At 44.1% G+C, this 27400-nt stretch overlaps 1 protein-coding gene across 8 annotated transcripts in view; it reads right to left on the reverse strand.

Annotated features, from left to right (window-relative positions):
• The window catches only part of LOC106564921 (regulatory-associated protein of mTOR), a 196284-nt gene that overhangs the window by 99483 nt on the left and 69401 nt on the right, over positions 1 to 27400 (reverse strand). For all 8 annotated transcript variants that reach the window (XM_082958854.1, XM_082958855.1, XM_082958858.1 and 5 more), the window contains exon 8: positions 2555 to 2614. In XM_082958854.1, coding sequence (XP_082814980.1) covers positions 2555 to 2614 — 60 coding nt within the window. The remainder of the gene's footprint in view (positions 1 to 2554; positions 2615 to 27400) is intronic.

Raw genomic sequence — 27400 nt, forward strand, 5'->3', positions numbered from 1 at the left:
TTCCTGTTGTGTGAGTGTGTGAATGTAGTCTCTCTGTTTTCCTGTTGTGTGAGTGTGTGAATGTAGTCTCTCTGTTTTCCTGTTGTGTGAGTGTGTGAATGTAGTCTCTGTCTGTTGTTTCCTGTTGTGTGAGTGTGTGAATGTAGTCTCTCTGTTTTCCTGTTGTGTGAGTGTGTGAATGTAGTCTCTCTGTCTGTTGTTTTCCTGTTGTGTGAGTGTGTGAATGTAGTCTCTGTCTGTTGTTTTCCTGTTGTGTGAGTGTGTGAATGTAGTCTCTCTGTTTTCCTGTTGTGTGAGTGTGTGAATGTAGTCTCTCTGTCTGTTGTTTTCCTGTTGTGTGAGTGTGTGAATGTAGTCTCTCTGTCTGTTGTTTTCCTGTTGTGTGAGTGTGTGAATGTAGTCTCTCTGTTTTCCTGTTGTGTGAGTGTGTGAATGTAGTCTCTCTGTCTGTTGTTTTCCTGTTGTGTGAGTGTGTGAATGTAGTCTCTCTGTCTGTTGTTTTCCTGTTGTGTGAGTGTGTGAATGTAGTCTCTCTGTTTTCCTGTTGTGTGAGTGTGTGAATGTAGTCTCTCTGTTTTCCTGTTGTGTGAGTGTGTGAATGTAGTCTCTCTGTTTTCCTGTTGTGTGAGTGTGTGAATGTAGTCTCTCTGTTTTCCTGTTGTGTGAGTGTGTGAATGTAGTCTCTCTGTTTTCCTGTTGTGTGAGTGTGTGAATGTAGTCTCTCTGTTTTCCTGTTGTGTGAGTGTGTGAATGTAGTCTCTCTGTTTTCCTGTTGTGTGAGTGTGTGAATGTAGTCTCTCTGTCTGTTGTTTTCCTGTTGTGTGAGTGTGTGAATGTAGTCTCTCTGTTTTCCTGTTGTGTGAGTGTGTGAATGTAGTCTCTGTCTGTTGTTTTCCTGTTGTGTGAGTGTGTGAATGTAGTCTCTCTGTCTGTTGTTTTCCTGTTGTGTGAGTGTGTGAATGTAGTCTCTCTGTCTGTTGTTTTCCTGTTGTGTGAGTGTGTGAATGTAGTCTCTCTGTCTGTTGTTTTCCTGTTGTGTGAGTGTGTGAATGTAGTCTCTCTGTTTTCCTGTTGTGTGAGTGTGTGAATGTAGTCTCTCTGTCTGTTGTTTTCCTGTTGTGTGAGTGTGTGAATGTAGTCTCTCTGTCTGTTGTTTTCCTGTTGTGTGAGTGTGTGAATGTAGTCTCTCTGTTTTCCTGTTGTGTGAGTGTGTGAATGTAGTCTCTCTGTTTTCCTGTTGTGTGAGTGTGTGAATGTAGTCTCTCTGTCTGTTGTTTTCCTGTTGTGTGAGTGTGTGAATGTAGTCTCTCTGTCTGTTGTTTTCCTGTTGTGTGAGTGTGTGAATGTAGTCTCTCTGTCTGTTGTTTTCCTGTTGTGTGAGTGTGTGAATGTAGTCTCTCTGTCTGTTGTTTTCCTGTTGTGTGAGTGTGTGAATGTAGTCTCTCTGTCTGTTGTTTTCCTGTTGTGTGAGTGTGTGAATGTAGTCTCTCTGTTTTCCTGTTGTGTGAGTGTGTGAATGTAGTCTCTCTGTCTGTTGTTTTCCTGTTGTGTGAGTGTGTGAATGTAGTCTCTCTGTCTGTTGTTTTCCTGTTGTGTGAGTGTGTGAATGTAGTCTCTCTGTTTTCCTGTTGTGTGAGTGTGTGAATGTAGTCTCTCTGTTTTCCTGTTGTGTGAGTGTGTGAATGTAGTCTCTCTGTTTTCCTGTTGTGTGAGTGTGTGAATGTAGTCTCTCTGTCTGTTGTTTTCCTGTTGTGTGAGTGTGTGAATGTAGTCTCTCTGTCTGTTGTTTTCCTGTTGTGTGAGTGTGTGAATGTAGTCTCTCTGTTTTCCTGTTGTGTGAGTGTGTGAATGTAGTCTCTCTGTCTGTTGTTTTCCTGTTGTGTGAGTGTGTGAATGTAGTCTCTCTGTCTGTTGTTTTCCTGTTGTGTGAGTGTGTGAATGTAGTCTCTCTGTTTTCCTGTTGTGTGAGTGTGTGAATGTAGTCTCTCTGTTTTCCTGTTGTGTGAGTGTGTGAATGTAGTCTCGTCTGTTGTTTTCCTGTTGTGTGAGTGTGTGAATGTAGTCTCTCTGTTTTCCTGTTGTGTGAGTGTGTGAATGTAGTCTCTCGTCTGTTGTTTTCCTGTTGTGTGAGTGTGTGAATGTAGTCTCTCTGTCTGTTGTTTTCCTGTTGTGCGAGTGTGTGAATGTAGTCTCTCTGTTTTCCTGTTGTGTGAGTGTGTGAATGTAGTCTCTCTGTCTGTTGTTTTCCTGTTGTGCGAGTGTGTGAATGTAGTCTCTCTGTGTAGTTGGGGTAGAGAGCTCTAGGTGCTGTAAGCTGCCTTTTATGTTCTCAAAACGAGTGGAATTGCATCTGTACGTCCTTTCATCTGGCATATTTGTATCACTCACAACAAGAACATACTCAAATCCATCTATAAATAAACAACAGATCTTTACAAAAGACAAAGGGCTTTAAATTGGTCCAAACTACACTACTCGCTGAAAGAACAAAAGAAGAAAAACAATATAAAGTAAGCAGAAATGAAAGCGGGAGAGTTTCCACAGCGGTACTTACTTCTCAATGAGGTCCAACGTCACCCCTGGCACCAGCTTGGCACTTTTCTGCATGCAAAACCTGGGGGCACAAACAGAGATCCAGTCCAATCAGGGCAGCAAGAAAGCAAACAATTAAAGTGCTACAAAAATGTCTTAATTCACCTGTAAACCGCTGAACATTTCCATACAGTATGTGTGGAAGCATTGCCGTGTAAACCAAAGCAATGTGTTTCTTTTCACAATGAAAAAAAAGTTTGATATCACAGGAACAATAAGTAACTTTCAATTACATAGCACAAGGTCTTTAAACTAGAGAGGTTTATGTGAGGGTCAGGTCACAAAGGGATACACGCAGGGTACATCCAGGTCTATTTAGACTGCACTGTGACTCCCACAGTGAAGAGGGTATTATTGTGCTTGGACAGGACCGGCTGGTAGCAGGTCCAGTGCGTTCCCAGCAGGGTGGTGTTTAAAGGTAGAGGAGAGGAGAGGCACGATAAAGCACTGCTGAGGCAGCAAATATAGCAGCTGGGTTGGGATCTCAGATGGGGCTTAGTCATTATTATCAAGGGGAACACAGGTGTGTGTGTGTGGTGGGGATTGTGTGTGTGTGTGTGTGTGTGTGGGGGGGGGGGGGGGTGTATTCTGTGAACGTGCACTCGTGCGCTACACAAATTATGCAGAACCTTGCCACCAGCTGTCCAGCACACGTGTTCTCATCTGGACATTCAAGCACGTACACAGACAAGCCGTGTAACAACTCCCCACAACAAACCTCAGGTGGCCATTACATTCAGATGGTGAGCTCTCTACACAGGTCTCCCACTGTGTTTGTTGGGGTAATGAACTTTTAGGACAGAGGTCAAAGTGGCACACGAGAGTCTCCTCAAACAGGACATGAAACATGAATAGAGACAAGGCCATGTAGACAGAATGAGAGATGGAGATAGAGCGAGAAGGGACTTCTCCCCTGAAGCAGGAGAGTGTTCCCAAAACACAGGAGGAGAGGAGACTTTGATCCACAGCCAAAACAAACAGAGAAGAGATGAAGAAGGGTGTCAGAGGACATACTGTACTAGAGAGAGAAGTGGAGCAGAGAGAACTTGTGGAGTGGTACTGGGGGTCCGTGTGACTGTTTTTGCGTACGTGCTTGGGAGAGAGAGAGAGAGAGAGAGAGAGTGAGGAAGAGTGTGTGTGGGGTCTTGTGTGCGCAACTGATACCTCTCGGTGGGATCCCAAAATAGGTCGTAGAGGGAGGAGCGGAGCTTCTCTGTTGGTCCCCTCGGAGCCGACTGTCTGCTACAGCTCATTACATCCCCCAATCAGTCCTCCCCAGACTCCCTCTGTCGCCATCTTTCCCTCTATGCGGCTCTCTCCTTCAATTCCAATCTTTGTCCTTCGGTCTCTCTCGCTCCCTCTCCCCTATCATTCTGAATGTGTTCATGTCTCCCAAATCCCTCAGTCAGCCCTCCACTCCCCCTCTCCATTTTACACATTTTTCCAACCCCAAGTCCTCATTGTCTACCAAGTTCCAATTCTTTTCCCCCTTATATTTTGGCTCTCCTTCACCGTCTGCTTCCCTTCTCTTGTCCTTTTCTCCTTCTATCCTCTAATCCTTCCCGTCTCCCCGCACTATCCTTTCCCGATTCCGTCTCAGCCCTCTCCCCGCGCCATCCTTTCCCTCTCCCCGCGCCATCCTTTCCCTCTCCCCGCGCCATCCTTTCCCTCTCCCCGCGCCATCCTTTCCCTCTCCAACGCGCCACCCTTTCCCTCTCCCGTCTCCAACGCGCCACCCTTTCCTCTTCCGTCTCCAACGCGCCACCCTTTCCCTCTCCCGTCTCCAACGCGCCACCCTTTCCCTCTCCAACGCGCCACCCTTTCCCTTTCCCTCAACAACGCGCCACCCTTTCCCTCTCTAACGCGCCACCCTTTCCTCTTCCGTCTCCAACGCGCCACCCTTTCCTCTTCCGTCTCCAACGCGCCACCCTTTCCCTTTCCCTCTCCAACGCGCCACCCTTTCCTCTTCCCTCTCCAACGCGCCACCCTTTCCCTCTCCAACGCGCCACCCTTTACTCTCCCGTCTCCAACGCGCCACCCTTTCCTCTTCCGTCTCCAACGCGCCACCCTTTCCCTTTCCCTCTCCAACGCGCCACCCTTTCCCTCTCCAACGCGCCACCCTTTCCTCTTCCGTCTCCAACGCGCCACCCTTTCCCTCTCCAACGCGCCACCCTTTCCCTCTCCAACGCGCCACCCTTTCCCTCTCCAACGCGCCACCCTTTCCCTCTCCCGTCTCCAACGCGCCACCCTTTCCCTCTTCAACGCGCCACCCTTTCCCTCTTCACCGCGCCACCCTTTCCCTCTTCACCGCGCCACCCTTTCCCTCTTCACCGCGCCACCCTTTCCCTCTCCATCCTCTCCCCGCGCCATCCTCTCCCCGCGCCATCCTTTCCCCGCGCCATCCTTTCCCTCTCCCGTCTCCAACGCGCCACCCTTTCCCTCTCCCGTCTCCAACGTGCCACCCTTTCCCTCTTCACCGCGCCACCCTTTCCCTCTTCACCGCGCCACCCTTTCCCTCTCCATCCTTTCCCCTCTCCATCCTTTCCCCTCTCCATCCTTTCCCCTCTCCATCCTCTCCCCGCGCCATCCTCTCCCCGCGCCATCCTTTCCCCGCGCCATCCTTTCCCTCTCCCGTCTCCAACGCTCCACCCTTTCCCTCTTCCGTCTCCACCGCGCCACCCTTTCCCTCTTCCCTCGCCATCCTTTCCCTCTTCCCGCGCCACCCTTTCCCCTCTCCATCCTTTCCCTCTCCCCGCGCCACCCTTTCCCTCTCCCCTCGCCATCCTTTCCCCTCTCCATCCTTTCCCTCTCCATCCTTTCCCTCTCCATCCTTTCCCTCTCCCCTCGCCATCCTTTCCCCTCTCCATCCTTTCCCTCTCCATCCTTTCCCTCTCCCCTCGCCATCCTTTCCCTCGCCATCCTTTCCCTCGCCATCCTTTCCCTCTCCCCTCTCCATCCTTTCCCTCTCCCCTCGCCATCCTTTCCCTCGCCATCCTTTCCCCTCTCCATCCTCTCCCCGCGCCATCCTTTCCCTCTCCCCGCGCCATCCTTTCTCTCTCCCGTCTCCACCGCGCCATCCTTTCCCTCTCCCCTCTCCATCCTCTCCCCTCTCCATCCTTTCCCTTTCCCCTCTCCATCCTCTCCCCTCTCCATCCTCTCCATCCTCTCCATCCTCTCCCCGCGCCACCCTTTCCCTCTTCCGTCTCCACCGCGCCACCCTTTCCCTCTTCCCTCTCCACCGCGCCACCCTTTCCCTCTTCCCGCGCCACCCTTTCCCTCTTCCCTCGCCACCCTTTCCATCGCCATCCTTTCCCTCGCCATCCTTTCCCTCGCCATCCTCTTCCCCTCTCCATCCTCTTCCCGCTCCATCCTTTCCCTCTTCCGTCTCAGTCTCCCCGCGCCATCCTTTGCCTCCCCGCGCCACCCTTTCCCTCTCCCCGCGCCACCCTTTCCCTCTCCCCGCGCCACCCTTTTCCTCTCCCCGCGCCACCCTTTTCCTCTCCCCGCGCCACCCTTTTCCTCTCCCCGCGCCACCCTTTCCCTCTCCCGTCTCCAACGCGCCATCCTTTCCCTCTTCCCTCTCCATCCTTTCCCCTCCATCCTTTCCCTCTCCCCTCTCCATCCTTTCCCCTCTCCATCCTCTCCCCTCTCCATCCTTTCCCCTCTCCATCCTCTCCCCGCTCCATCCTTTCCCTATTCCGTCTCCCCGCTCCATCCTTTCCCTATTGCGTCTCCCCGCTCCATCCTTTCCCGCTTCCGTCTCCCCGCTCCATCCTTTCCCGCTTCCGTCTCCCCGCTCCATCCTTTCCCGCTTCCGTCTCCCCGCTCCATCCTTTCCCGCTTCCGTCTCCCCGCTCCATCCTTTCCCGCTTCCGTCTCCCCGCTCCATCCTTTCCCGCTTCCGTCTCCCCGCTCCATCCTTTCCCGCTTCCGTCTCCCCGCTCCATCCTTTTCCGCTTCCGTCTCCCCGCTCCATTCTTTCGGTCTTCCCGCTCCATCCTTTCCCTTGCTCTCCCTCGTTGATACACTAACATTAGCAGCAATAATTAACAAAACACTAATTAGCTGACTGTTGGCTCCTTGCTATTGCTATATAATATACAGGTAACTGCTAAAATAAAGAAAACCCCAACATAAAGTGTCTTAATGGGGCATTGGGCCACCACGAGTCAGAACAGCTTCAATGCACCTTAGCATGGATTCTACAAGTGTCTGGAACTCTTTCAGAGGGATGCATGCGACACCATTCTTCCACGAAAAATTCCATAATTTGGCGTTTTGTTATTTGTGGTGGAAAACACAGTCTCAAGCGCCACTCCAGAATCTCACATTAGTTCAATTGGGTTGAGATCTGGTGACACCCTTTAAACCCCTATGCACCTTTAAGATCCCTCTTTCAAAGTCACTGATATCTCTTCTTCTAGCCATGGTAGCCAAAATAATGGGCAACTGGGAATTTTTATACATGACCCTAACAATGGATGTTAATTGCTTAATTAACGCAGGAATACCATCTGTGTGGAAGCCTGCTTTCAATATACTTTATATCCCTCATTTACTCAAGTGTTTCCTTTATTTTGGCAGTTACCTGTATATAATGTTCTGCTCTGCTGCCCTAAGCTGTGGATTCCTTTTAATGTTTGAGATCTACACTATTAGAAGCTAAATGGTTATTCAGACAAAGAAACAGTCACAGTAGGTTCAGGGATTATGTCTCAAGGACGTTCAAGGCATAACCTATGTTTATTCATTTCTATGGTTCGAGGGCAGAGCCGTATATGTATCATGTATATTAATGGATCTGGTTCAAGGCACTCGGGTTGGAAGAAAATATGTTTCATTTCAAAAGGTCTATGCATTGCTATAGAACTTATAAAACGCAGAGATGCATTCAGAACGGCGATGTGTTTTAGCACACGGCCTTCAAGGTAGTCTGAGGTAGTTAAAGTATTCTGAGGTATTAGGAGGTTTTATGAGTGAAAACTCTTCTTCCTGTACCCATTACATTCCTGTTTAGGTCTGTTGAAACAAAGATGAATGTACAGTAGTACCACAGGGAAATAGAACATGAGGTTAAGCAATGCTTTTCTTCCCCATTGTGAAGTCACCACAGACAAGGACAAAGAGCATAGAGTACAGTTCCATTGACATTTCCTATACTGAGTCCACGCTCCAGAGATTGTACAGGAAGTGTGTGTGTGTGTTACACCCTCCTCACGTGTTTCCTCCTTCCCCCTATAGGCTAAGGAGATGTGAGGACAGAGAGAATTAGCTGTTTTAGCTTTAAATGAGTGCAAAACATTGGTGTGTGTCAAGGGATATCTTTGCAAACGAAAGGAATATAAGACCGGATAATGAGGCTCCGTGATGACGCATTTTCATTCAGAATTGATCAGTGTTTTGCCTTTTGAAGGTGTACCGTCATGCAAAGCATCATAGAAAATGAGAAGATACAGTGAGGGAGAAAAGTATTTGATCCCCTGCTGATTTTGTACGTTTGCCCACTGACAAAGAAATGATCAGTCTATAATTTTAATGGTAGGTTTATTTGAACAGTGAGAGACAGAATAACAAAAAAAATAGAGAAAAACAGGTCAAAAATGTTATAAAATTATTTGCATTTTAATGAGGGAAATAAGTATTTGACCCCTCTGCAAAACATGACTTAGTACTTGGTGGCAAAACCCTTGTTGGCAATCACAGAGGTCAGACGTTTCTTGTAGTTGGCTACCAGGTTTGCACATATCTCAGGAGGGATTTTGTCCCACTCCTCTTTGCAGATCTTCTAAGTCATTAAGGTTTCGAGAGTGACATTTGGCAACTCGAACCTTCAGCTCCCTCCACAGATTTTCTATGGGATTAAGGTCTGGAGACTGGCTAGGCCACTCCAGGACCTTAATGTGCTTCTTCTTGAGCCACTCCTTTGTTGCCTTGGCCGTGTGTTTTGGGTCATTGTCATGCTGGAATACCCATCCACGACCCATTTTCAATGCCATGGCTGAGGGAAGGAGGTTCTCACCCAAGATTTGACGGTACATGGCCCCATCTATCGTCCCTTTGATGCGGTGAAGTTGTCCTGTCTCCTTAGCAGAAAAACACCCCCAAAGCATAATGTTTCCACCTCCATGTTTGACGTTGGGGATGGTGCTCTTGGGGTCATAGGCAGCATTCCTCCTCCTCCAAACACGGCGAGTTGAGTTGATGCCAAAGAGCTCCATTTTGGTCTCATCTGACCACAACACTTTCACCAGTTGTCCTCTGAATCATTCAGATGTTCATTGGCAAACTTCAGACGGGCATGTATATGTGCTTTCTTGAGCAGGGGGACCTTGCGGGCGCTGCAGGATTTCAGTCCTTTCACGGCGTAATGTGTTACCAATTGTTTTCTTGGTGACTATGGTCCCAGCTGCCTTGAGATCATTGACAAGATCCTCCTGTGTAGTTCTGGGCTGATTCCTCACCGTTCTCATGATCATTGCAACTCCACGAGGTGAGATCTTGCATGGAGCCCCAGGCCGAGGGAGATTGACAGTTCTTTTGTGTTTCTTCCATTTGCGAATAATTGCACCAACTGTTGTCACCTTCTCACCAAGCTGCTTGGCGATGGTCTTGTAGCCCATTCCAGCCTTGTGTAGGTCTACAATCTTGTCCCTGACATCCTTGGAGAGCTCTTTGGTCTTGGCCATGGCGGAGAGTTTGGAATCTGATTGATTGCTTCTGTGGACAGGTGTCTTTTATACAGGTAAAAAGCTGAGATTAGGCGCACTCCCTTTAAGAGTGTGCTCCTAATCTCAGCTCGTTACCTGTATAAAAGGCACCTGGGAGCCAGAAATCTTTCTGATTGAGAGGGGGTCAAATACTTATTTCCCTCATTAAAATGCATATCAATTTATAACATTTTTGACATGCGTTTTTCTGGATTTTTGTTGTTATTCTGTCTCTCACTGTTCAAATAAACCTACCATTAAAATTATAGACTGATCATTTCTTTGTCAGTGGGCAAACATACAAAATCAGCAGGGGATCAAATACTTTTTTTCCCTCACTGTACTTGAGATTACTGGAAAGGCTGTCCCAAGTTTTCAAGAGGGAAGCTAGTCTCACGTGCACACACACATTTGTGTGCTTTCTTTTTCTGTTATGTGTGTGTGTGACTGAGTATGTCGATGTGTGCTTGCATGTGCTTGCGTGAGTGTGAGACCTTAGCTTCCTTAGCTAAAACACACACACAATGCCCAGGGGGTGGGGTTGGCATGAGTAGAGTGTGCGGAACCACAAAAGTTCCAGGATATTGAGGCAGTCACCTGTCAAAGTGTTGGCAGCAGAACAGGAGTCCTGTTTAAAGATTCAGCAGGAAGATGGTGCTTCTCAGCTCCTCACAGTCACACGAGGCTGGCTCCTAACTATCTGATACTCATGCTGAGTCCCTCAAGAATCACTATCCTCATTTCCTTTCCTTATTTAACCCTCTTCTCTCTTCTCCACTTTTTTCCAAGCTCATCAGATCTTTCTAATCCTTTCTTCTCCTCTCCTCATTTCCTCTCTCCTTTCCCTTTCTTTTTATCCCCTCTTGTTCCATCCTTTCCTCTCGCCATCTCTGCTCTTCTCCTTTCCCCCTCCATTACCATAGCCACCCTCTATCTGAACATCGGGGAAATCCCTTGAAGACAGTGCTCTATCAGTGATGATTTTCTGCTCTAGTGAGCAAGGAAACCCTCTTTCTGGCTCCCGCACTCTTCCTATATTCGTTTTTTCTCTCATCTCACCTCCCTCTCATTCTCTTCCCTCTGTGCTCATTTTTGTGTTGCAGGTTTGGAATCCGAGGTAAGCCATCACGTCTTAGTGAGCCTGCAGCGCTAAATGCGATTAGCTAAGGAGAGAAGCATGTGTCTCTTTCAGCATGGAAGGGGGAGAGAGCGAGCGCAATAGAGAAGCAGAGTTCACTGCAGTCTCGAAACAGGGCTGATAATGGATATTTCTAGCATTGGAAATCATTCTTTGTTACGACCCATCCAATACCTTTACTCTAAGACTATAAAATCCTTAAGCAATTTGAGACTTGGCTATAGAAATATTATCTACTGTTATATTACTTCATCATTAATCTTTATTTTTAAAAAATAAGTTAAGTAGTCAAACGAGCCAATTGGGAACAAAGGATTAGGTGGCCATGATAATATTAGATGTTAGGTTTGAAATTTATCAAAGACAATATACTTGCAACAAATGCCAAGAGATGTATAATGAAATGGCAAAATGCAATCCTATGCATTTTGCCATGGCTAATGTAGTGTTATTTTGCTCAAACATAACAAAACCAATACTGCTAAATTCATTGTTCGGTGAATTTTCAATTCTCCCTGACTATCTAGCTTTTATTTTGGTTATTGTTAGTTCTCAAAGATGATATTATTTAAAGATATATAGGTCCATTATCTTTGACATACTTTATATCTGGGTTTTAGTCATTACGGTTTACACAGAGCATTTTTCCATCCATAAAATGTATTTTATATAATGGTCAAAGACGAGACGTGTAAATTTAGTGTCCAAAGGCCATTCATTTAACATAAAAAGATATGTATAAATGTAATATTAAATCATTCAACTCTTACCTTTCTTTTGACCCAGAAATATTTGTGTTGCAAACTATTAAATTGAGGGAGTTATTGAGCTCTAAAGTGTCAAAATGTCCTTCAGTGTAACTGACCAAGTTAAAATTCTAATGACAAAAGTGTTTTTAAAATATAAATGAACACCCATGGCATAATTGTGTTAGTGTTTGCAACAATATATAGAATAATGGGCGACATACTGTATCTAAAAATGATTTATTAACTTGAATAACTTTTGTCCGGACTTCTGCGCTTCATCAATGTCATTCAGTATAACAAAGATAAAAAGCCATTTTAAAGCATATCACATGATGGTAATCTCTGAAATATTTGATGATTTCACCTTTTCACCCTCTAGTAACCTTTGTAACAAAAACTCATGTTCTTCAGCACAACACAGAAAACATACTTTTAATGTTATTTTTTATAAAAAGCTATATTAAATATGAAAAGTAAGGATAATCTTTATAGGTCAAGGTTACTTTATATAGGTGGCCAAGGAACGGCCACAAAAGTTATGTTATACCACAATGTCACCCGTTATGCTGAATGACAGTAGCTTTGTTATCCCATGTTTTCACTAGTTTACAAAATGTAATCATGCAATTCATATTTACTCATTGTATGAATACTGAATATTATAATTTTAAACTATTTTATGGCATTTTAAAGTTATTTCAAGGTACATTATCTTTATACTGTAGATGCCGTTGTCTAATAAGGAGGGCTGCACGGCACAGACAAAATATTAACGCGGATACAGTTTCTAGGGAGGAAAGACTAGCCAGAAGAAAAGCAAGGTATTGTTTTCATGGTTTCATGCTACTGTCAGCAACAGAATAGAATAGGAGATAAAGCTGGGTGGATAACACTTAACATTAAGTTGTACTATTACACTGTAGTTGATGTTTTATTGCACAGCAGTTAAGGTTTAACTGATGGATTATATTAGTTAATATTATAATAAATTATAATAATATTACACACAATTATGGATTAAAAATGGATTAATAATTATATTAGTTAATAGCTGGGGCACTTTATGAAAAATCGAGACTGTACAAGTTTGAATTGAAGTTTGATGGGCATTTTATGTAACTATTTTGTGTAGGTATCTTGAAATTGCATTTGTGTACCTGCATTGAATAGAAATTAACCAGTTAGAGTAGCAATACATAATTGCATAACATTAACTAGCATGTAATAATTGTGTAATAATGCAACAAAGTGTTGGCCGCAGGCTCAAATTATAGTAAAGTGATTATTAACATTAGCAATGAAAAAGTAACAAAACCTGTTTGAGAGAGAAAGGTGGAGGGAGTTGATTTAACTTTTAAACTTTGATTAAGTGTTATTGTATAGCCTACTATTAATAGACTAATAACATTTAATGGATGCAAATCCTATTCTGTGCCAGTGGCAACTATTACATGTTTGTTTTTTAGCTATCAGAGAAGAAAGAAGGATGTCACTCCTGATCATCCACCAATCCATACAATGACACAATGATGCTGCAAAAAAAGGGGGAAAAAAGGAAAAATGTTGATTAAATCAGAGGCGGCGCCGTGAAAAAATCTTACAAATTAATGTGGTGACGAACTTAACTCCAGTATCCACTGAAGGAAACTCTTTTGAGCAACCCCCTGAACAACTTGTACAAGTACAACATGAACCTGTACCTCTAGAGCTGGAGAGCAACCATCTACCGTAAATTCCGGACTATAAGCCGCAACTTTTTTCCCACGCTTTGAACCCCGCGGCTTAAACAATGACGCGGCTAATATATGGATTTTTCCCACTTTCAATTTTTTTCTCTCCAAAAAAACACATTCTGTGACGTGCTCAGTTTTTTGGCGGCATAAAGCTTTCATTAGACCAATGAAATTGCCGAACGGGTTAAGGTCAAACAACGTTTTTGTTTACTGTTTAGATTAAATCGAGCGCTCTCAAACTTCCCATCATTCTGATTACGGTAGTCATTTTGTCACCCTCATCATGGCAAAGACACAGAGAAATGCATATGATGCAGCTTTCAAGTTGAAGGCGATTGATCTGGCTGTTGGAAAAGGAAATAGAGCTGCTGCACGGGAGCTTGGTCTTAATGAGTCGATGATAAGACGTTGGAAACAGCAGCGTGAGGAATTGACTCAGTGCAAAAAGAGAACTAAAGCTTACTGCTAATTTTAAATGTTTTGTTACAAGCCGTGTTTCGTTAAAGCCTATTTATTTTTGTTACAAGCCGTGTTTCGTTAAAGCCTATTTATTTTTGTTACAAGCCGTGTTTCGTTAAAGCCTGTGTAAAGTTCACTTGTTTCAATGTACCGGTAGGCACCTGCGGCTTATAGACATGTGCGGCTTATTTATGTTCAAAATAATATATATTTTTTAATTTCAGTGGGTGCGGCTTATATTGAGGTGCGCTTAATAGTCCGGAAATTACGGTAAGTCCTTGACTCCAGAACTAGAGCAATCCCTTGAGCCTCAATCTCAAACACTGGATCAACCACTTGCTCCTCCACTCCAGAAAAAGTGAAAAGGGTATCAAAGCATTGCAATATTACTTTGAGAAAGATATCCAGTGTTTGGTGACGACTTTAAGCAAAACTACAGTTTTTTGCACAATGTTATGGAATGTTTTTTAATTAATGCTTTGTTGGAAATGTTCAATGCTGACTTAATCCTACGTTAATTAAATTGTACTTCATGTGTAAAACTGTTGCATAGTAAAACCCATCTTCTTTATGTGTGTGGCGTATGGGTCCACACACACATATATGGAAGAGATGTAAGTACAGCTAGCCTGCACATTTTAAACATCTTATCCAGTCTTTTTTAGACAGTTTTATAACTTAAAAAATAGCTAAAAAAAAAAAATACTATTGCTGCTACTAATAATAGTTCATTGGATAATTATTCTTATTGCTGAAGGAATGATATTTAATCAAAATTTGTGGGCCGTAGTGATACGATGTCAATCAGGGTAACAAAATATTGTCATACAGTATAACACCAGTATTTTATATTAAAATACAATAACTTTGTTTTGTTGACTCAGACAAAAACAAATAACAAAGGATGAAGTGAAAGGTATTTCCAAAGAATTTTGAAAACTTTTCAGTGTAAGGCAGGAACGTTTTTGTAAAAAACCTTCAACAAATTTTGAGTTGTTCTGACCCGTGACACAAGAAATATGTTATTCAAAATAAAATGTCCTTTTTTCTGGGTAGTTATATTTCTGCCAGTCTATGCATGGATATAGAACCTTGATGTTGAAAAATGGGCATACATGTATTTTAAATTTTTTAAACACTTAGTGTAATACTAAATGACATTTTACTAGGGTACATTAATATGAATCACAATAAAAATGAATGATTGGCTTTATTCTTGAAAATAACTAATATAAGGGCATAGGTGACACTCCAATGAACACAAAAAAGCTTTTTAGGGAGTTGTAATTGAAGATTTATTTTTTTGCTACTTTGAAAACCTTATACATCTTTGACATACATACATATATACATACAGTTGAAATCGGAAGATTACATACACCTTAGCCAAATACATTTAAACTCAGTTTTTCACAATTCCTGACATTTAATCCTAGTAAAAATTCCCTGTCTTAGGTCAGTTACGATCACCACTTCATTTTAAGAATGTGAAATGTCAGAATAATAGTAGAGAATGATTTATTTCAGCTTTTATTTCCGTCATCACATTCCCAGTGGGTCAGAAGTTTACATACACTCAATTAGTATTTGGTAGCATTGCCTTTAAAGGGTTTAACTTGGGTCAAATGTTTTGGCTAGCCTTCCACAAGCTTCCCACAATAAATTGGGTGAATTTTGGCCCATTCCCCCTGACAGAGCTGGTTGTAACTGAGTCAGATTTATATGATCCTTGATCGCACATGCTTTTTAAGTTCTGCTCACAAATGTTCTATAGGATTGAGGTCAGGGCTTTGTGAGGGCCACTCCAATACCTTGGCTTTATTTTACTTAAGCCATTTTGCCACAACTTTGGAAGTATGCTTGGGGTCATTGTCCATCTGGAAGACCCATTTGCGACCAAACTTTAACTTCCTGACTGATGTCTGAGATGTTGCTTCAATATATCCACATAATTTTATATCCTCATGATGCCATCTATTTTGTGAAATGCACCAGTCCCTCCTGCAGCAAAGCACCCCCACAACATGCTGCTGCCACCCCCGTGCTCTACAGTTGGGATGGTGTTCTTCAGCTTGCAAGCATCCCCCTTTTTCCTCCAAACATAACGATGGTCATTATGACCAAACAGTTCTATTTTTGTTTCATCAGACCAGAAGACATTTATCCAAAAAGTACGAACTTTGTCCCCATGTGCAGTTGCTTTTTTTATGGCAGTTTTGGAGCAGTGGATTCTTCCTTGCTGAGCGGCCTTTCAGGTTATGTTGATATAGGACTCATTTTACTGTAGATATAGATACTTTTGTGCCTGTTCCCTCCAGCATCTTCACAAGGTCCTTTGCTGTTGTTCTGGGATTGATTTGCACTTTTTGCACCAAAACATGTTCATCTCTAGGAGACAGAATGCGTCTCCTTCCTGAGCGGTATGACGGCTGCGTGGTCCCATGGTGTTTATTCTTGCGTAGTATTGTTTGTACAGATGAACGTGGTACCTTCAGGCATTTGGAAATTGCTCCCAAGGATGAACCAGACTTTGTGCAAGTCTACAAAACGTGTGTCATGCACAAAGTACATGTACTAACCGACTTGCCAAAACTATAGTTTGTTAACAAGACATTTGTGGAGTGGTTGAAAAACGAGTAGTAATTACTCCAACCTATGTGTATGTAAACTTACGACTTCAACTGCACATACAAATTATTCTATATTTTTTTTCACTGTTTGGAATTAGGCAGCCCGAGGTACTGGTGTAACCGACAATGTTATCCCAATTTGATATGCTGCTTAAATTAATTGACACCCATATCAGGTAAAAATGGAACGTCATGTTTTGGTCATGAAGAAAAAGATAATATCGCGCAGCTTTTTTACCAGTAGCCTGGAATCACTAGTTAGCCTTCAGAAAGTACTCATACCCCTTCACTTATTCCACAACCCGAATTCTAAATTGTTTAAATATGTTTTTCCCCCCCACCCATCTCCAAAACAATACCCCATAATGTTATTGACATTTTTTGGGGGGCGGGGGGGGGGTTACTGGAAATAAATATGGACATCTCATTTAGATAAGTATTCACACCAGAGTCAATACTTTGTAGAAGCACCTTTCGCACCGATTACAGCTTTCTTTTTGGGTAATGTCTCTAAGAGCTTCGCACACCTGGATTGCACAATATTTGCCAATACATTCATTTTTACAATTCTTTCAGCTCTCAAGATTATTCTTGATCATTGCTAGATGACCATTTTCAAGTCTTGCAATAGATTTTCAAGCTGATTTAAGTCAAATCTGTAACTAAGCCACTTAGGAAGATTCAATGTCTAACTCCAGTGTAAATTTGGCCTTGTGTTAAAGGTTTTGTTCTGCTTAAAGGTGAATTCATCTCCCAATGTCTGTTGGAAACCAGACAGAACCAGGTACTCGTCTAGGATTTTGCCTGTGCTTATAGCTGTATTTCGTTTATTTTTATCCCCCCAAAAAACTCAATAGTCCTTGTTGATGGCAAGCATACCGATAACATGATGCAGCCACCACCATGCTTGAAAATATGAGGCCTAATTGCCCAACATCAGTGCCCGACCTCACTAATGCTTGTGGCTGAATAGAAGTCCCTGCAGCAATATTCCAACATCTAGTGGAAAGCCTTCCCAGCAGAGTGGAGGCTGTTATAGCAGCAAAGGGTGTGGGGGATCAACTCCATATTAATGCCCATGATTTTGGAATGAGATGTTCAACGAGCAGGTGTCCATAAACTTTTGGTCATGTAGTGTAGGCTATATCCTCTTTCAAAACGTAGCAAGTGTTGATGTCATCATTGTGGTCTCAATTTAATAGAGTAGGCAATAGCCTATGCACGGGCGGAGAAGCACGGGGCAGTTATCTTTCCAAGGAAATGTACTTCCTAAATATGATTAGGCTATAGTTTACGTTGCGTATAAATAAATATTGATCATCCATATTTCTGTCTGAAAATCTTCCCACTCCTAAAAGGTAGGCTATAAAAATAGCTCAAGAGAAAGTGCAAGTCTCCAACTCCGCTCACTTCAACTACATCTATCATATTGGCTGACACAGCCCAGTAATACAGACAGACGAATATAAAAATGGGCCACGTGAGAAGCTCTGGAAATGTAACCTATTTAAGCTATATTTGTGCATTTGATATTGCCTATAGGGCGCAAAATTAATGGGACCATGGCTGGCAAGTGAGCTGTGTCACATACGCCAGTTCTTGCCATATCAGGTGGCAGTCGGACAGAAAGCCAGCAGGTGCGGTATGTAACGCTGCAGGTGTGGAGGGGATAGCTTGATGAAGAAATACTTCCCGCGAAGATCTCTACCTTGGAGTACCTTAGAATACTTTGAAACTACCTGAGAATGCCTTGAAGACGCTAGACTAAAACGCACTGCCGTTTTGAATACAACTCCGCGTTTTATCAATTCTATTGCTGTTGTCACCAACCAATGGACTAGTCGATCTTCAAGGCATTCCTAGTCGATCACCAAACATTTCGGTAGAAAAGCCAACTATAAACACTTGTCAGAGTTTCAAACCCAGAGGTGCAACATCGTGAGACTTCCGGAAACGCTTGCAAAACAGACGAAGCCGGGGTTTGGCGTTTGAAAAGTAAACGAGAAGTGAAAAATTCTCCCTTATGTTAATTTTCTAGAAATCTAAAGGCAGAACCTAGATTGGAGCCAATGTCTTAAGTAGATGACCATGTTATTTATACAACCTCGTGAAAGTGACAAACTGACACGTTTCCATTTTTGTCAAAAACAACTTCATATGAAAGGAGTGCCTTTGATTTGACAGCCTGCACATGCGCAGTTCAGCGCCAGACAACCGTTAGACCCGACGAGGTGTGTCTGTGCTTAGCTAGCCAACGTTACCGTGACATCGGAGAAGCAGCCTCCGCGAAATACACTTGATTGATTGAACATGCGAGGTTACGCAATGCTTTGCTTCTCCACTGTGAAGTCACCACAGAGAAGGACAACAGCTACATTTACATTATACTCAGTGTGTTACACCCTTCTCCTGTTTCCTCCTTCCCCCTATTGACTAAGGAGATGGGAGGACAGAGAGAATGAGTTGTTAGTTTGCTGACACATTTTCATTCAGAATTGATCAGTGATGTGCCTTTTGAAGGTGTACTGTCACTCACATCATCATAGATAATGACAAGAAGCTACTAGAGGTGACAGGAAAGGCTGTCTCAGTTTCCAGGAGGGAAGGGCTCACACGCATGCACACACACACACACACACGTGTGCTTTCTTTTTCTGTTGTGTGTGTGTGTGTGTACATGTCTGTGTGTGTGTGTGTATGCATGAGTGAGAACTTAGCTTCCTTAGCGAAAAACACACACGATGCCCAGGTAGCATGATATTGAGGCAGTCATCTGTCAAGGAGTTGGCAGCAGAACAGGAGTCCTGTTTAAAGATTCAGCAGGAAGATGGTGCTTCTCAGCTCCTCATTGTCACACGAGGCCATGACTGGCTCCTAACTTTCTGATACGCATGCTGAGTCCCTCAACAATCTCTATCCTCATTTCCTTGCCTTTCCTTATTTAACCCTCTTCTCTCTTCTCCCCTTCTTTCCAAGCTCATCAGATCTTTCTCACCCTTCTTTCTTCTCCCCTCATTTCTCCACTCCTTTCCTCCCTCTCTTCTCACCATCTCTGCTCTTCTCCTTTCCCCCTCCATTACCATAGCCACCCTCTATCTGAACATCGGCAAATCCCTTGAAGACAGTGCTCTATCAGTAATGATTTTCTGCTCTGGTGAGCAAGGAATCTCTCTCCCTCTCTATATTCGTACTCACCATCTCATCCCCATCTTTCATTCTCTTCCCTCGGTGCATTTTATGCAGGTTTGGAAGCCGAGGTAAGCCTGTCTTAGTGAGCTTTCTCATCTGGTTCTCTCACTGCTGCGCTGAATGCAAATAGCTAAGGGGAGAAGCACATGCCTCTTTCAGCATGGAAGGGAGAAAGAGAGAGGCAGAGTTCACTACAGTCTCGAGACAGGGCTGATAATGGATATTTCTAGCATTGGAAATAATTCTTTGTTATGACCAATCCAATACCTTCAGTCTAAGACTATCAAATCCTTAACTTCTTATGGATGGTGGCAGTATTGAGTCGCTTGGATGACTGACGTGCCCAGAGTAAACTGCCTCCTACTCACTCCCAGAAACTAAGATATGCATATTATTAGTAGATTTGGATAGAAAACACTCTGAAGTTTCTAAAACTGTTTGAATGATGTCTGTGAGTATAACAGAACTCATATGGCAGGCAAAAACCTGAGAAAAAAATCCAACCAGGAAGTGATTTGAAGTTTTTCTATCTAATCCCTGTTCAAACGAGTGTCTGTGGGGTCATTTTGCACTTCCTAAGGCTTCCATTGGCTGTCAACAGCCTTTAGAAACTTGTTTCATGCGTCTCCTGTTACTGGGCAGAGAATAGGAGCTCAGTCAATGAGTGGACTGCCTGGGAGCAGTGAGTTGTTTACTGCGCGGGCACGTTTGGTGCGCCGCTCATTCTTTTTCTTCTGTAATGAATACGCTATTGTCCGGTTGGAGTATTATCGACGTTTTATGTTAAAAAGATCCTAAGGATTGATTGTAAATATCATTTGACATGTTTCTACAAACGGTAATGGAACTATTTGACTTTTTGTCTCTTCTTTTAACTCACGCGTTATGCCTTTGGATAGTGATCTGAACGCACGAACAAAACGGAGGTATTTGGACATAAATATGGAGTATTTCGAACAAAAATAACATTTCTTGTGGCAGTAGGAGTCCTGGTAGTGCATTCCGACCAAGATCAGCAAAGGTAAGGGAAGATTGATAATACTAATTCTTTGTTTAGTTGACTCCAGAACTTGGCGGGTAACTGTATAGCTTGCTTTGATGGCTGAGCTGTGTACTCAGAATATTGAAAAATGTGCTTTCGCTGAAAAGCTATTTTAAAATCTGACACAGCGGTTGCATTAAGGAGTAGTATATCTATAATTCTTTCAATAACTGTTGTAAATTTTATTAACGTTTATGATGAGTATTTTTGTAAATTGATGTGCTGATTCACCGAAAGTTTTGGTGGGAATACATTTTCTGAACACCACGCGCCAATGTAAAATGGGTTTATGGATATAAATATGAACATTATCGAACAAAACATACATGTATTTTGTAACATTGAGTCCTGGGAGTGTCATCTGATGAAGATCAAAGGTTAGTCATTAATTTTAGCTGACTTTCTGGTTTTTGTGACATCTCTCCTTGCTTGGAAAATGGCTGTGTGGTTTTTCTTGTTTAGGTGCTGTCCTAACATAATCTAATGTTTTGCTTTTGCCGTAAAGCCTTTTTGAAAATCGGACACTGTGGTTAGATTAAGGAGAATCTTATCTTTAAAAGGGTGTATAATACTTGAATGTTTGAGAAATTTTAATTATGAGATTTTTGTTGTTTTGAATTTGCCGCCGTGCACTTTCACTGGCTGTCGTCATATCGATCCCGCTAATGGGATTCAAGCCATAAGAGTTGTTAAGCAATTTCAGACTTGGCTATAGAAATATTATCTACATTTTATTTTTCCCAGATAAGTTGTGTGGCCCAATGAGCCAATTGGGAAATAAGGATTAGGTGGCCATGATAATAGGTTTGAAGACACAATATACTTGCAACAAATACCAAGAGCTGTATTGTGACCACTTAGAACACAGTTTAATGTCTCAACCAAAGAATAAGTATTGATACTTTAAAAAAATAAAATAATATTTAACCTTTATTTAACCCTTTCACGTGTGAGTTCCAAATATCTCTAAAGGTCGCCCCAGCGTGAGTTTTTTTATGCACGTGACGTTCGAACGTTCTCTCCATTCCAGGATGTGATTGTTACATAAACAACAACACTGAATGGCTCAGAGTGGCAGTGAGAGGTTACCGTGATTGACTGCCTAAACGCGCAATTTGTATCAATAAATCACTATCAGAAAATGTTTTGTGTGGTATTATTGATATATTTACTATTTTATTTACGTTTTTCAATTACCCGTGATAAATCATGCGTTCCGATTTTTGCATAAATTGTAAAGGGCGCATAGTATGTGTGTAAAATAATGTTTTGAAGGTTGTACTGATTATGATGCGCTAAGCTAATTCCAGCTTTGTGTATGGAGCCATGTTTGTTGACATACAATGCATTCTGGGTTTCACTTGATCGTCTGTCGGACCAAAGATGCTATAACAAAATGAGGTGAGTAAGGGTTCACTCATTTTTTGAGAACTTCAGGAAGTGAATGTGGGATGTGAATGATGGTAGACCACACCCCTTCAACAACTCATCTTGTCTTCTCTTATTATCTTCGGTTTCTGTGAGGTAAAAAAGCATGGCTGCGCGCTGAAACTAATCGTCGGATTACTTTCGATTTCTAGAAAGTGTTTTACTCTATTTTGATCAACGGTGAGCTCACCCGTGATGTGATTAATTGTACATAGTAATTGCTATTAGCTAATTCATAGTGTAGTTTAAGTCAGCCGATAGTTAGAAAATATGACCGCTTGTGTTGCGTCAATCTTTCCTCAGCGCTAGGACAAATGTAGCCTGCATTTTTCCGGTTAGGATGATTGTGTTATGCTATAGATACTTCTGTGAATATCTGAACATTGCATCCAAAACTAAACTGCTCACATTCTGGACATAACTTTGTAAGGACTGTGTTTGTGTAAATAGTTTCTGAAAAAAGTGTGGCCAGCTCAAATGTTGATTGTTGCGTCATTCGAAACTGGCCGTTCTAAATGAGTGTTCTAAATGAGTGTTCTAATCACACGGGGTGTGATCGTATGCTTCAGGGACCACTGTAGAACGATCACACCCCGTGTGATGGTATGTGTGAAAGGGTTAACTAGGCAAGTCAGTTAAGAACAAATGTTTATTTACAATGACGGCCAACCCTGGCCAAACCCGGACAATGCTGGGCCAATTGTGCGCCGCCCTATGGGACTACCAATCACAGCAGGATGTGATGCAGCCTGGATTCGAACCAGGGACTGCAGTGACGCCTCTTGCACTGAGATGCAGTGCCTTAGACCGCTGCGCCACTCTCCCGAGCCCTGAGCATGAAAAGATAGTTGACAAAGAAAAGGAAATGGCTACTCCAGTCTTTCACTTTTTATCAGAAACTGACATTTGAAGTACCCATTAGTCTATACCTCATCCTTAGAAAAAACATATGGTAGCAACAAATGCCTGTCTGTACAGCATGTGTGACACCTTGTCGAGTTCTTCCCAATACTTTCGATTTGTACTAGAATTGCTATGACACATACCGCAAAACTTCAATTAATAGCCTGGGCGTTTGTTTGCTTAAATCACAGACCAAAACAAGCGCTCATTAGAGCGTCTATTTCCTTAATGCACACAGCTTTTTCTCATTTGCATAGTTAATTGTTTAATTCCAGCATTTACCTCCAAAATATTAATCAATTTCTTAATTTCCTGCATGAATGTGTTATCATTTACACACGGTCACATTTCGTATGCCTCTATAAAAACAGAAGACACGTTTCCTTGACAGAATTATTATTATTCTCTGACTCCATTTTCCACCGTTCTTACCTTCTCTACTAGAGGGCATGTCGGAGCAATTTCTTATTTTTTATACATTCTCTTACAAGCACAATACCCTGCTTGTAAGAGAGAGGGTATTGGCAGAGGGTGGAAAATCAGAATAGTGTAAAATGAGGACCCTGAGACTGAGACACCCTCTGTCAACCTGTACAAGAATGGAACAGTGGTGTTGCAGGGCAGCGCTATACATTTCCAAAAGGAATCACAGTGAGAGCACAGCAGGAGAAGCTTTCTCTTGGTGACGACTCCACCCACCTCGAGCGAGTCTGATCACACCTCTTCAAACTGTCCTGCAGACAAGGATAGTCACACTGTACCCCCCCAGCACTTAACACACCCAGGTCCCACAACTGCACTGCTCCTCCATCACTGAGAGGGATAAACTCACTGAGCTGGACAGAGACATGGTGGCGCTCAGGGAGAAAGCTAGTCCACACTCTCCAGATAGCACAGACACACAAAACAGACCAGCACAACACCACCCCCCCTACAGTACCCAGAGGGCTGAAGGTGGAGATAGACTGCTGTCTGAGAGAGCTGGCTGCACTCCGGTCTGAGGTGAGAGACCTTATTAAGGAGGAGAGAGAGGAACACATGGCACAGCACTGCAGGAGGTGGTGGGAAAGCAGAGGTGCAAAAATCAACCAGTCACGAGAGCTAGCCATCCCCACCCAAAGAAGCCAACAGAACAGTCCACTTCAGACATCGACCACAGTAGGACAGAAAGCAGGATCTACCAACCCAGCAGACTCCCTCCTCTTGGCATCCCCTGTCAGCCCACCAGATCTCTCTCCTGACGACACTCCCACACCCACCGAGGACACACAAAAGCCAGACTGTGTGCTCTTCAATGTATTTCCCATTTGAGTCAATGACGAGAGGAAACCTTTTCCAAAACACCAAGTGGCTAAACTCTGGTATCCGAACACTCGGCATGCCCTGGAGTTGCTGTCAGAGGACCAACTAGGGTCACCCAGGCACATTATAATAGAGACAGGCACAAACGAACTGAGAGAGCAGCAGGAAAGTGTGGCCACAGCACTCAGAGTGATTGGAAAAGCCTTCTCCACTTTCCCCAACGCACAAGTGGTTATCTCCACCCTGCTAGCAGGAAAACACTTTTACCCTGCCACCACACAGTGGGTGAATGCAAGCATTTCCCGGGACTGTGCCTCAAAACCAAATGTTTACCAGGCTCACCACTCCACCTTGGACTTGAACAGCCTTTATGACCAGGTCCACCTCTACAAGGCAGCAGTCCCTGAAGGACGTCACCCTCAACCACAGCCCCTCACACAGGAGCAACCAAGAAACGAGCACCCAGCCCAGACCAGCAAGACCCCCTCCCCCCGGAGGACCTGCACCAAGAGGATCCAGACCAGCAAGACCCCCTCCCCCCAGAGGACCTGCATCCAGAGGATCCACACCAAGAGGACCTACACCCAGACCAGCAAGACCCCCTCCCCCCGGAGGACCTGCACCAAGAGGCTCCACACCAAGAGGACCTACACCAAGACCCCCTCCCCCCGGAGGACCTGCACCCAGAGGATCCACACCAAGAGGACCTACACCAAGACCCCCTCCCCCCGGAGGACCTGCACCCAGAGGATCCACACCAAGAGGACCTACACCCAGACCAGCAAGACCCCTCCCCCTGGAGGACCTGCACCAAGAGGATCCACACCCAGACCAACAAGACCCCCTCCCCCCGGAGGACCTGCACCAAGAGGATCCACACCAAGAGGACCTACACCCAGACCCCCTCCCCCCGGAGGACCTGCACCAAGAGGACCTACACCCAGACCAACAAGACCCCCTCCCCCCGGAGGACCTGCACCAAGAGGACCTACACCCAGACCAGCAAGACCCCCTCCCCCCGGAGGACCTGCACCAAGAGGATCCACACCCAGACCAACAAGACCCCTCCCCCCGGAGGACCTGCACCCAGAGGATCCACACCAAGAGGACCTACACCCAGACCAGCAAGACCCCCTCCCCCCGGAGGACCTGCACCCAGAGGATCCACACCAAGAGGACCTACACCCAGACCAGCAAGACGCCCTGCCCCGGAGGACCTGCACCAAGAGGATCCACACCAAGAGGACCTACACCCAGACCCCCTCCCCCCGGAGGACCTGCACCAAGAGGCTCCACACCAAGAGGACCTACACCCAGACCAGCAAGACGCCCTGCCCCGGAGGACCTGCACCAAGAGGATCCACACCAAGAGGACCTACACCCAGACCACAGCACCACCAGTTACATCCCCCAGCAAAACCAGTCAACAACTCCCCAAACAAACTCTAGCCACACCCTATATAGGCCCCCCCAGATCAGTCTTATGCCTCTTCTGCCCTCTCCCCCAAGCCCCCAGCAGCAAGGACCTCAACATGACAGCCACACATATGCCCAGGCCGTGAGCAGAGCAACAGGCCCAACCCCCACTAAAACACCCTCCCCCTGCGACCTAAACACAATACACTGGAACACAAAGCGTTTACTATCTCATCCTGGAATACACAAGGTCTGAGGTCATCTGCCTTTGGCCTAAAGAGCAGGAACCCAGACTTCATAAAAGACATCGGAAATACATTGTCATCCTACAAGGAACATGGTATAGAGGAGACGGACCCACTGGTTGCCCTCTAGCTTACAGAGAGCTGGTAGTCCCATCCACCAAACTACAAGATGTTAAACAGCGAAGAGACTCAGGGGCTATGCTAATTTGGTGTAGAGCAGACCTAACCCACTAATAAATTAGTCAAAACAGGAACATTTTACATCTGGCTAGAAATGAATAAGGAAATTATGAAGAAAAAATGTCCTTGTGTGCTACCTATATCCCCCCAGTAGAATCCCCATACCTTAACGATGACAGCTTCTCCATCCTAGAGAAGGAGATCAACCATTTCCAGGCACAGGTACTAGTCTGCGGCGACCTAAATGCCAGAACTGGACAAGAACCTGACACTTTTAGCACATGGGGACAAACGCCTACCTGGAGGTGACAGCATTCCCTCACAAATATGCCCCCCTAGACACAACTGTGGCAAAACAACCAACAAAACAGGTCACAACTCCTGCAGCTCTGTCTCACCCTGGGTCTGTACATAGTCAACGGTAGGCTTCGAGGGGACTCTTACGGTAGGTACACCTACAGCTCATCTCTTGGCAGTAGTACTGTAGATGACTTTATCACGGACCTCAACCCAGAGTCTCTCAGAGGGTTCACAGTTAGCACACTGACACCCCTCAGATCACAGCAAAATCACAGTCTACTAGAACAGAGCAATACTCAAACCATGAGGCATCAAAGCCAAAGGAACTACATAATATTAAGAAATTCGACAACCACCTAAAAGGAAGCGATTCTCAAACCTTCCATAACAAAAAGGCATCACCTACAGAGAGATTAACCTGGAGAAGAGTCCCCTAAGCAAGATGGTCTTGGGGCTCTGCTCACAAACACAAACAGAGCCCCAAGGCAGCAACACAATTAGACCAAACCAAATCATGAGTAAACAAAAAGATAATTACTTGACACATTGGAAATAATTACAAAAATTTTTTTGCAAACTAGAATGCTATTTGGCCCTAAACAGAGAGTACACAGTGGCAGAATACTTGACCACTGTGACTGACCCAAAATGAAGGAAAGCTTTGACTATGTATAGACTCAGTGCGCATAGCCTTGCTATTGAGAAAGGCCGCCACAAAATGAGGTGGAAACTGAGCTGCACTTCCTAACCCCTTCTTATTCCAAATGACCATATTAGAGACACATATTTCCCTCAGATTACACAAACCCACAAAGAATTCCAAAACAAAAGCAAAATTGATAAACTCCCATATCTATTGGATTAAATACCACGGTGTGCAATCACAGCAGCAAGATTTGTGACCTGCTGCCACAAGGTCAACCAGTGAAGAACTGTTGTATACTATTGTAAATATAACCCATATTTATGTTGATTTATTTTCCCTTTAACTATTTGAACATCGTTCCAACACTGTATATAGCCATAATATGACATTCGAAATGTGCCTATTCCTTTGGAACTTTTGTGAGTGTAATGTTTACTGTTCATTTATTGTTTATTTCAATTTTGTTTATTAGCCATTTCACTTGCTTTGGCAATGTAAACATATGTTTCCCATGCCAATAAAGCCCTTTGAATTGAATTGATAGACAGTGAAAGTGAGGATAGAGATGTTCCGGCTTATGGAGCATCACGTTTAATATGCACAGAATGAATAGATTTGGGCCCGTGGCCTAATCCCATTGTGAATATGAAACTGGACAATCACACACACAGGCAAAGACAATACCCGATGGTTGGATAGATAGAGACTTGAGGTCTCCACTCATGAGTAACAGAGAAACAC

This window comes from Salmo salar, chromosome 12 (genome assembly GCF_965601325.2).
Source record: "Salmo salar chromosome 12, fSalSal1, whole genome shotgun sequence".
NCBI classification, from domain to species: domain Eukaryota; kingdom Metazoa; phylum Chordata; class Actinopteri; order Salmoniformes; family Salmonidae; genus Salmo; species Salmo salar.